The 12,187-nt window shown below is 36.7% G+C and overlaps 1 protein-coding gene across 2 annotated transcripts in view; it reads left to right on the top strand.

The window, feature by feature from the left end:
• The first annotated feature begins 564 nt into the window (after positions 1-564).
• Positions 565-12,187, top strand: part of ergic1 (endoplasmic reticulum-golgi intermediate compartment 1) — a 36,014-nt gene continuing 24,391 nt past the window's right edge. The window contains exon 1 of one of the 2 annotated variants that reach the window (XM_062043770.1): positions 565-742. In XM_062043770.1, coding sequence (XP_061899754.1) covers positions 723-742 — 20 coding nt within the window. In that variant the 5' untranslated portion in view covers positions 565-722. The remainder of the gene's footprint in view (positions 743-12,187) is intronic. The other variant, XM_062043769.1, reaches the window with a different exon arrangement.

Here is a 12,187-nt window from a genome sequence, read left to right as displayed (position 1 = left end):
GGGGTTGTTTTGTTTTTTTTGGCATAAAAAAATACAATCATGTGTGCTTACGGACTGTATCCCTGCAGACTGTATTGATCTATATTGATATATAATGTAGGAACCAGAAATATTAATAACAGAAAGAAACAACCCTTTTGTGCGAATGAGTGTAAATGAGTGTAAATGGGGGAGGGAGGTTTTTTGGGTTGGTGCACTAATTGTAAGTGTATCTTGTGTTTTTTATGTTGATTTAATTTAAAAAAAAAAAAAAAGGAACTTTAAAAAAAAAAAATGTATTTCTTGTCTGGCCCGGTACCAATCGATCCACGGACCGGTACCGGTGGTTGGGGACCACTGCCGTAAGGGACTAGCGGTAGGAAATGGATGGATGGATGGAGATTAAACAGAGAAAATATGGTTTGTTTAAAATAAGATAAAACAAAATTATTGAAATGTTAAAATATCAATTCAAGCATGTCATTACAAAAAATATCTTTATCGACAAATTTCATGTAGGTTATTTATTTATTTATTTTTATTTACGTTCAACGCTAGCCGGACTTCCTACAGGAAATAGAATCACGACAAACCGGAAGTAGCTTCTCCACCAATCACATTGTGCAAAGCGTCCTAAGCTGACGTCGTCAACCCGGTACAGATGAACAACCGGTAGCTCTGAGAAGAACCGAGTGGTAGCCGTGATTTCATCCGTTTAAACCCTTACAAACCGTACAGGCACCATGCCTTTCGATGTCAGGAGGTGAGTACGTGCCTTCCGCTGCTTTTTATTTGGGATGCGAGGCGGAAGTTAGCATCCTTCGAGGCGGAGGTGAATGGCCGGTGACCAATGAGTCAAAGTTGCTACCATGGACAACATCTGGCATGAATAGGCTAGCTTGTTATTATTCATGATCAATCTCGGATTTATCCCCCTTCCTTATGTTTCTTTATGACAAACTCTTTTGACTAGCCTTTAGGTTTAGCGGCTAATGCTGCTTGCTATGACACACAAAGGTTTGGTGTTTTGTCACTCCCAGACCAAAGCAGAATATTTCTCTAATACACATTCATTATTTTGCAGCAACAAACAGATTGTTGCTGTTTGAACTATCAACATATAATTCATAATCACCATCCCCATTCAAAACAAACTACTGTTTACTCCAAACTAACAATGTGCTCATTAACACTGGTAAATATGGTGTAAAGCTACCCTTACAAATTTCCTTTACAACATTGATAAATGCAGATGTTTGCATTTAAAAGTAGGGCTGGGCCATAAGGCTGAAAACTGTATCATGATATAATTTTTTTTTTTTAAATTAGTCGATAACGATAATTATTGATATTTTTATGACTTATGGAAAATATATCCATCCATCTTCTTCCGCTTATCCGAGGTCGGGTCGCGGGGGCAGCAGCCTAAGCAGGGAAGCCCAGACTTCCCTCTCCCCAGCCACTTCGTTCAGCTCTTCCCGGGGGATCCCGAGGCGTTCCCAGGCCAACCGGGGACATAGTCTTCCCAACGTGTCCTGGGTCTTACCCCTGGCCTCCTACCGGTCGGACGTGCCCTAAACACCTCCCTAGGGAGGCGTTCGGGTGGCATCCTGACCAGAAGCCCGAAAAATAAATAAATATATATATATATATATAAATATATATATATATATATATGTATATATAAAATATATGGAATATATAGATAGGGCTGCAACTAACAACTAATTTGATAATCGATTAATCTGTCGATTATTACTTCGATTAATAATTGGATAAAAGAGACAAACTACATTTCTATCCTTTCCAGTATTTTATTGAAAAAAAACAGCATACTGGCACCGTACTTATTTTGATTATTGTTTCTCAACTGTTTGTAAATGTTGCAGTTTATAAATAAAGGTTTATAAAAAAATCAATAAAAAAAAAGGAGCCTCTGCGCATGCGCATAGCATATATCAAACGAATCGACTAAATTAATCGCCAACTATTTTTATAGTCGATTTTAATCGATTTAATCAATTAGTTGTTGCAGACCTATATATAGACCCGGATAAAAATATTGTAAATGTAAAAAATTGTATTTCAAATGTTACCTTCCTGTGATCATAACCCCCCAGCTATCAAGGCAGAAAGCAAAGGAAATGTCAACACAACTATGGAAAACAATCAATTTAAAGAAAATTCTAAAATCACAACACACACTTAACAATAACCTCTTTGATTTACGGTGCAACAAAATAGTGCGGAGAGTGAAAATGTAAACATAGAGAAACCCGAGAAGAACATTTTTTTGCAAGTTTACTGCCGGGAAGGTCTGTGTAACATTTAATTTGGTCTGTTATTCTTATTTAAGTACGGAAATGAATTTATGTTATGCAGTAATTATTGTTTAAATAATATTGCACCAAATAAGTATCACATTTGTTATATTTTGTTATTTTGTTTTCGTTCTTACCTGTTATTTCCGTACTTAGGAATAGGGAACGGACGAGGGTTGAGATAAAAGATGAGCGCGGCGAAGGACTACAGTCCATTTTAAAAAATCCAAATAACTGCCATGTTGTTGAGATGACTTTTCCTGTTTTATCGACAATGTCTTCTCTCTTTGCAGCACTCATTTTAAGTTTCTCCTCTAACTCCATGTAGAGAATCAACAGCAAGACAATAACATAGCACAATCAAACTGGCTGTTTAGCGTGACCCTCCCATTGCTCTCTGATCACTTCCTGTTTTGTTAGGTTATAAGGCCGCGAGTGCCTGTGTTTATGCAACCGACCATGCTTCATTCTTTCCGTTTTTTTCCGCCCCCCCAAAAAATATATAACCGAACACATTTTTGTATTCATATTGATTACGTGTCTTATCGCGATATATTTTGATATCGTTTTATCGGATAGTGTTGTTTCAAATTACATAAATTGTCATTCAAAAATATACTGAATTTAGTGTATAGTTTGGGTCGTCACAAAAAAAAAATTATTGCTTGAATTCAGTTGAAATCTACTTTTTAAAACACATTTCAACTCCTCAATTAGATCGTCTTTAACAGACCATGTGACTAGGGCTGCAACAATTAATCGATTAGAAAAAAGCTTACATTTATATTATGTTGCTTCAATTATTAGTTTATTTTCATTTATTTATGATTTTTTTTTTTTTACAATGCTTAGAGCAGTGTTTCTTAACTTAAGAAATGCTAATCTCAAATAAACAGAAGAAGTCTGGGGCTAAAGTCATAGAGAAGTTTCTTACGCGCAAAAATTACGACTAGTAATTTAGTTGATATATTTTCCATCCATCCATCCATTTTCTACCGCTTGTCCCGTTTGGGGTCGCGTGGGGTGCTGGGGCCTATCTCAGCTGCATTCGGGCGGAAGGCGGGGTATACCCTGGACAAGTCGCCACCTCATCGCAGGGCCAACACAGATAGACGGACAAAATTCACACTCACATTCACACACTAGGGCCAATTTGGTGTTACCAATCAACCTATCCCCAGGTGCATGTCTTTGGAGGTGGGAGGAAGTACATATATGTGTTGTTGCATTTTAAACAATTGTATTGTTGATAATAGAGGTAATTATTATTATTATTCGTTATCAATAGTGCTATTTCTATTGATATTTTTGTTGCTCCATTTGTAATGCAATAATATTCACTGTCATTTCTATGTTATTAATAATTCCCTAACTGCTTCTTTCCTATAATTGTTTGTATCATATTTGTACATATCATATTTTTTATGTTGTTCTGTTGTTGTTGTTTTTGTTATTGTTATCTCTCTGTCTTATCCCACTCTTGTCTGCGAGATTTCCCCCTCTGTCTTCCTTTTTTCTTCTTTCCATTCCGTCCTTCTTTGGTCCGGCTGCGCCAAACATTAAATAAATCCATTTAATAAAGTCAAATACAAATAAGGCAACAAGAGAAGTATCCCACACTTCTCTTTCGTGAAGTAAATCTGTACAGCAGATATGGGCATCTACATCAACAATATGATTTGCCTGAGTGGCTGAACAGGACAAAAAAAAAAAAACAGTGTAAAATGATTAATTTAGTGTTAATATTTGAGTGGGCTCCGGGCTAATCTGTAGTGAAAAAGTTTAAGAACTTAGAGCACTTGATGTTGCCATTATAACTGATGAAAATTGAGAGCAACTAATAAAAATCAATAAAATCCGGACAGCATGAAGTGCTTGTAACTTTAAAGATACATAGTTTCGGTATGGCCACTGCAATAGATATATGGAATAGAATATGAGAGCAGTGGTGTGTGTGTGTGCCGTCTTCTGTATTGCGGTTAACGGCAGCAGAGTTTTTATTTGTCATTTTTTTAATGAATTAACAGATTTTAATGTTAATGATGTGCAATCATTGAAAGAAAATATTAAGGTTATGGCCAGCATTAAAATCTTTTATTTCAACGATTTTCCATTCAATACGCATTGAGGCAATAAAGTGTGTTTTTAATCGATTAATTGAACTAACTTATTAGAAGATTACTTTATTACTAAAGTAATCGATAGCTGCAACCCTACTTGTGATTGGAAACCAGGGCTGGTTGATTAATTGAATTTCGATGCCTTTTGAAAAGGCATTAATTGATTTAATCGATTAATTGTTGAAGCCCTCGATCTCACCATGGTTGCCATTCCCATTTATTTGACACTCCGCAAGTATCTCAAATCACTCATCTAAAAAAGTGGGGCCTATGAAATCCGTGTTAACGTAATCGCGGACGGAATCACGGAACTGGCAAACAAAAATAGAATCTACTGTTAAATGTGGAATATTACAAACGTTGACACACGTGAGGGAACAGCTGTCATCCAAGCAGAAGGAACAGTTGTCTGGTGAAATTATGTGTCTGGGACTGGTCTTTTGTCGCCAAAACACTCACCCGCCCCTTCACAAACTAAACAATGTCGAAGCTGCCGGCGAAAAATTACAGCGCTAATGCTAGCCAAGACAATTTATAATTCCACAACCCGTCTCATCAGCTTGTGTTGTTGAGAACAACATCACCGATGTAAGGTCTGTGCGCAACATCCGGTCTGACTGCTCTAAGAAAATAAAGGTTTCAAAAAAAGTACCTAACATAAACATTTTGTACTTAAAGCACTTATTGGTACGGTACTTTTACAAAATGATTATGCTTTGACTACTAATACTGGTCAAAATTGTCCAAAGATGTACTGTACCAATAAATGTAAGGATTTAGCATTTATGTAACGGACATTGTTAAATGTTATTAATGAAATAAAAAGCACACCTTTATATAGGGGTAAAAATGGAATTCTAAAAATAAAATAAAATGTATTTAATGTGGCCCTAAAAATGGCATCCTCCACATGTAATTTTAACTGTACGGAAGACATTGGCGCCATTCACTATTATTATTTTATTTACGGTTTACTCGTTACCAGTTTATCTCCAGTTGTTGTTTTGAGTTATAAATACAGTTGAGTTTTGATGGTTGAATAAATACTCATGTTTCAAACTAACTAATTTATTGTGATTTATTTTTATAATACCGTAATTATTCAGCACTATTTGAAACCAGATCTTTCTTGTATGTATATACAGTGTATGTGTGTGCGTGTGTGGTGTGCGTGTGTGTGTGTGTGTCTGTAACCGAGGTTATCAGGTGGTCAAATCCTGTTTAGATACTTTGTAGACTCATTACACAAAACCTGAATTGCCACACTTGGACAGACCTCCTTTAACCAATCATTGATTGTTAGTTTCAGCTGAGTGTGTCACACCATCCTCTCGATTGCACCATAATCTGAAGTATACATTTTCCCAGAATGGTGTACCACAAATAATGTTCGATTACGTAAACCGCATCACAAATGTACTTTCTCAGATGCAGCTGTTCTTCTTATTTAGGTGTTCATTGGTGTTATTCTGAGTTTCAAATGCAGAGGAACTTCTCGGTTGAACACAACTCATTTGTTTAGATGACTCTGGTGTTAGGTAATCTGTATCCTTACTGAGTCAAATGTAATAATGGACTACTAAGAAAAATAAAATATAATAGAAATAGAATAGAAAACCTTTATTGTCATTATACACAGTATAATGAGAATTGGAGCACAGCTCCTTAAGTGCACACATAAATAGCACAAGTAAAAGTATAAAAACACATATAGGTAAACATAGAAGAGGTAGTTTGAGTCTCAAGGATCAGTGCAATCAAACAGTTTCCATTAGTGCAAATGTGCATTGAGTTTAGTGACAGCTTTGGGGAAGAAGCTGTCCCTGAGTCTATTTGTTTTGGTCTGCATGGACCTGAAGCGCCTGACAGGGGGAACAGGTTAAAGAGATGGGAGCCAGGGTGAGTGGTGTCCTTGGAGATGTTTCTGGCAGTCAAGGAGAGCAGGGGTCAGTCGATTATTTTTTTTTTGTGCAGATTTTGCTACCCTCTGTAGTCTCTTCCTGTCGACTTACGTGTAGCTGGAGTGCCACACTGTAACTGCGTAGGTCAGCAAGCTCTCAATTGTGGAACAGTAGAAGGTCACCAGCAGCTGGGTGTCTAGTCGTACCTTCCTGAGCCCCCTAGGAAGTGTAGCCACTGCTAGGCCATCTTGACCAACACTGTGGTGTTGGTTCTCCAGGAGAGGTCTGCAGAGATATTTTTTTTTACCTATAAAGCGCTTAAAAACTTCCACACACCTCCATTAAAGTTTTATATACACGCTGTAATGTAGAAACGGGCTCATACATAATAACATGTAATATTTACGTATTTTGCTCATTTAAAGCATACAGCAGGACATTAATTTATGCGTTCGCTATTTCCTTCAACATCACTGATTACTACTCACTGCAGACATCATGAGAGCCTACAAACATAATGAAACATCTCTTACTGTACAATGTTTGCTGTCACTAGAATGCTGACTGCTAGGATGTTCCTATATTTTTGTTTAGACGAAGAGTGACTCATAACCTTTGCGAGAAAAAAGTGGGGTGGAACCAAGCATCTTTTCGTGTCTTTCTTACTATTTCCGGGTCCAAATTTGATGCCAAAGCTGACCAATTTGTCGGATTATGTCCTCATCCTCCTACTATCAAGGTGAGAGGTATTATTTATGATATAGAATGAACTTTCATGAGCTCAGAGGCGAGAAAGCGGTCACCAGCTCTTGACGTCAATATACTGTAGCAGCACAAGCTAGTCAACTCGTTCTGATCATGACGCCTCTAAAAATAGTTTGGCGCTTATCATAACTATATCACTAATACTTGGTTAATATTCAGGTCACGAAATGTAAATTGACTATTGTTGGTGTTTTTTTATTTGGTTATTTAGAGGGCTTTATGGGCAGAATAGAGGACCTCCCATTGACTCCATTGTAAGTGGATTTTTATTTACAAGTTAGAACGCATTACAAAACGTACATCTGTCTTCTTGTCCCTAATAATTGTTGTGACCGATAGGCAAGATTCCAAAAATAGTGCAGTTTCCCTTTAAACACCCTCACTTAATCATCTAGCTACCCAGATAATACATGTACATTTGGTGTTACCCTTTGGCATTTAATTGCATAGTACATTGCCAAGTGTAACCCTTTTCCCATAAATACGCGAATAGCTCCTAGTAGTAACAAATAACCTAATGTGAACCTGCTAATTTCAATTTGAAGTGTCTTCTGTCTTCCAAGTAACTGTAGCTAGCTAATGCCGATAAAGGTAAATAATTAGGCGGTTAAGTACGAGTATAAGCATTTGATTTGATAAAAAATAGGGAAAGTTAATCAATTGTTACAGTAGTACCTTAATTTACAGGTGACACAGCTCTTCACTCAAAACACTTGTATGCTAAAGGACATCCATTACGCAAAACCAAATTTTCTTGCCTATTGTTGTTACCTGCCTTTGTGTATTTGGGATCTGCATAAGTCCCGAAAGATTTTAATCAAACCATGGGCAGATATTGATAAAATAATCTTGCTTCCTTCATACTTCTGTCAAACAAGCTGTTTAGAATTTCCACAACCTGAGATGTTTTCTCATTGGTGACGTCAGCGCTTTATCCATATTTTGTACACATGTACTTGAAGATCTAAGCGAATCTGCCATTTTTAAGGAGGAGGGGTTCATTTCCCTCTTAACAACTCCGCCTCTCTAGAGGCAGCCGAAAAGTGGCTCGATGATACTATGTCTTTATAGCAAAATATATGCACAATTTTGACCAAATAACCATCATTACATGGTATGTATTCCAAAAGGAAGTGTTTAAAGGTAGAAAAAAATCATAAATGGTCCCCATTAAATCAAAGTCTTCGTAATATTCTTCACATTAATTTTCGTCTTTCCAATGACTAAATTATATCTATCTCTCGAATAATCTAATGCTAATGTGTAAGGTGGGATGTTTCTGGCGCATCTTCAGGGGTTCACTGTGCCATTTGCTACAGAAACTAATGGCGGGGATGCTAGTATCTAAATTTTTTGCTTGTAACTTAAAGCATAACAACAATTAGCCGAGAGACAGCTCTTATCTCAAAACATTCTTAAGTTTGGGCACTCTTTAATTGAGGTACCAATGTATTTATTACATGTATTTTTATTTTCTTAAACAATTAAGTTCTGAACTCTTCTTTCAATGCCAGCGTAATAGTGAGTAGAGGAAACAACAGCGCCTGTGCTCGTTGGAGCCAAGTAGTGCTTTCCATTCTACCTCAAGACACCATGGATTCAACACAATCAGCCAAATTCTTCTATGACACACTGTATTCTATTACTAAACATATCCTGCTGGTTTTTACGGCTACTTTTAAAATAGCTTCTCAATTAACTGAGCATTAGTGACCATGAGAAACAATTTTAAAGTTGTCTATTGTATTTTTGTCTTGCCCTCATTGCCCTCACATTCTTGCGATGGCATTTAGCCAAAAAGGAAATACTGTTCTTTTATGTGCTTGTCTATACTAGTTTGCAATATACTGAGTTGAATTCATTCTGATGGCATCAGTCATGCACACTTTTATGACACAGATCAGTGTTTTAGTTGTAACTTTTTGGGTTGCATCTATGTGCCTAAAGTCATAGGCAAAGTGTTGCTTAGCTGAGGACTCGTGAACAACTGACTCACGATGAGTCATCTGCCTTGTATGGTTTATTTGGTAAGATTCCTTTTTTAAAAAGCAACCCTGTGTGTTTAATTTTGGGGTCAGCAGAGAGTGGACGGTACACGTTGTCCTCAATAACTACTAAGGATTTGAGGCCTTGAAGAGAGAAGTGACGAAGTGAGGCAGATGTGCTGACTGCAATTCAGGAAATTACAAGCGTCAAGGATGGCCTCTCCGAGTCAACATAAATATTCATGAGTACATAGTGTTCTACAGGAAATGAATGAGTGTATCGACAGCCTAATCTCTTTAAAGAGTGTACTGAGCACGTTTGTACAACGTAAAGCTGATCTTTATCACGCCATGAGAATTGCACGAGCACAAATGCAATGATCCAAAAAAACATCAGAATTTACATATTTAGAATACTATCCATTGTTGTTTAGGGGAAAATTACATAGCGTATAGAAAAATAAATCGACATTGGAACAGATACAATTGTTATAACAGGACACAGTTACATATAATTAATGGTTGCAGTTTTCTTGCACACATTTAATGCTTAGGACTTATAATATGAAATAGACATTTTGTGTGACAGGTGTGTGCTGTCTCCTTCCCTGGGAGGCACCAGAGAAAGCAGGAAGGCTTACTGTGCCACTTTTTGAAATCCCCTTTATATGTAAAAAGGATGTCACCCACAGAAGGCTTATCTCTCATTGAATTTCCACATTTTATCGAGGGCTGGACGATATAACTGAAAACTGTGTCACGATATAAGTGGTTTATATCGGCCTATATTAAGTGTAAACATTTTTATGTAAAGTGTAACTTTTGTCTGATTATAACCCCCTCAAACACTCAAACAATTACCTTTGAGACACTTGTGATTTAGGGCTATATAAATAAACATTGATTGATTGATTGAATTAATTTAAACAACATTCTAAAATCACACTTAACAATAACCTCTTAACATTAAGGTGCAAAAATAGGGAATACGTAAGAAATGCCTAATTAAATAGTGCAAATTGTGAAAATATAAACCGAGACAAAGCTGAGAATAACTATTTTCTGCAGGTTTAGTGCCAGTAGGTTACGATCAAGTTCCGTGGCTAAGTTGGTGTGGTATTACCGTTTTTTGTGGGTATGAGTGTCTTGCAAAATTTACAGACCACATTGGTCTGACTACGGTCCGTTTGGGAAAAAAAATCCCCAAAACTGCCATACTGTGGAGGAGACTTTTTTTTTTGTTTTATAGACAATTTATTCGCTCTCTGCAGCACTCATTTTTCTTTTCTCTTTTCACTTCATGTAAGAAATCTACCGCGAGACAAGAGGGAGCAACCAAACTCGATAGTTGACAGGGAATGTAACGGTATTAAAATCTCACGGTACGATATTATGAAAGTGATGGATTTAAAAAAAAAAAAAACCTTCCAACTTAACCTTCAGCGAAACCAATGGGGAAGTCAACTACTTCGCCCTTAAAATTCCAAAAATAACCATTCAAAAATCACCAACAATACTCCATTTACATTTTGTGATTTGAATATTAACTAAGTATTGGTGATATTATTATTGTAAGTGCTAACACAGACAAACTATTTATAGAGGCGCTGTGATCAGCAGCCTGTGTAACATTTTGGCATGATCGACTCGCTTCCTTGCTCCCTGGAAATTTATTGTAGATCATGAATCATGCATCTCACCTGGACAGAAGAAGTCTCGGGACGTATTCCGACAAGTTGGTACACTTCAACAGCCATATAAAACTCGGAAATAGAGAGAATGACACGAAAAGACAAATTTGGGGGGATTTGGACCAGGTGTGGGGGCCAACTATCTGTGTTGGCCCTGTGATGAGGTGGCGACTTGTCCAGGGTGTACCCCGTTGTTAAAATGTCAATAGCACTCACAATAAATACATTGAAAAATGTACAGTTAATACAAGTGATTGTCCTAGTATTGGTATCAGCAGATCTCGATCAAGGATGATTGGTAGCAGAATTGGCAGCATAAAACTGATCGGAACATCTCTGAATTAAACAAGTTTATTATTTTCGTTTATTATATGCAATTATTTGATCAAAACAAGGTAAATGGTACACAATAACTAAACAAACTGGTACTCATTTAAACCCTTTGGTTTTTGTGCATACAGTCCTTGTGTGTCCAGGGCATTATTCCCTGTATTTGTAAACATAACAAAAACAAAAAAAATTAAATATTGACCTAATTACTCTAGTATCGATCATATACTAATATCACTCTTGATGTCGACACTACCAATTTACGGAACGATGCGCCCTCCTCCTACTTGTCATGTGATGACTGTGACACTACTTACACACCAACAGTTGTTATGTTATTCTTTCTCTATTATCAACCTACTTGTTAATTTCTTATTAGCTACTTACTTTCCGCTGTAACATAATTTAATCTACTCTTCTTAAAGGTTACTAAGCACTTATTTTCTGGTGTTGTTTAAAGCTAGCTTAGCTAACCTGCTCCTAGCTTGCTTTAGGTGTGTAACATGTTTAGCATTGTCCTCAGGTGATGATGATACTTGATGATGATACTTAAGATACTAAAAATTGCCGTGTATTTTCTGTAATGGAGGTGATTATTATCAATTTAGGGGAGCAGCTCTACACGTGTGTATGGAGACACATACTGTAACTAACTGCTTAAAAATAAATACAGTGTCAGCCAGAGGGGATCAGCATTTGTAATTAGCATTAAAAGGCATTAATTGGCAATGGTGATCACTAGAGCTGCACAATTTTGAGAAAAAACCTAATTGCGACCCCCCCCCCCAAAAAAAAAAATTGCGATTGCAATTGGATTTGGGATTTTTCATATAGTTTTTTATACAAATGTATAAAACACAAAAAATAACGACGGAAGGATGACATGTTACTTTTGGACTGTCAATCCACATATTCTTTTTTCAAGGTGCTACACAGTAAAACAATATGCAATCATTTACTTAAACATATATGTGGCTTCGTGCAGACAGACTTAGAGCTTTTGTCTACATCATGCTCTTAAACCGAAGAATTAACGGATGAAAACTATACAGTGTTTGTAATGTAATCATAATAAATAATAACAAAAACGAAAGT

Source organism: Entelurus aequoreus, linkage group LG04 (genome assembly GCF_033978785.1).
Source record: "Entelurus aequoreus isolate RoL-2023_Sb linkage group LG04, RoL_Eaeq_v1.1, whole genome shotgun sequence".
NCBI classification, from domain to species: Eukaryota; Metazoa; Chordata; class Actinopteri; order Syngnathiformes; family Syngnathidae; genus Entelurus; species Entelurus aequoreus.
This window is presented reverse-complemented; position numbering and strand designations above follow the sequence as displayed.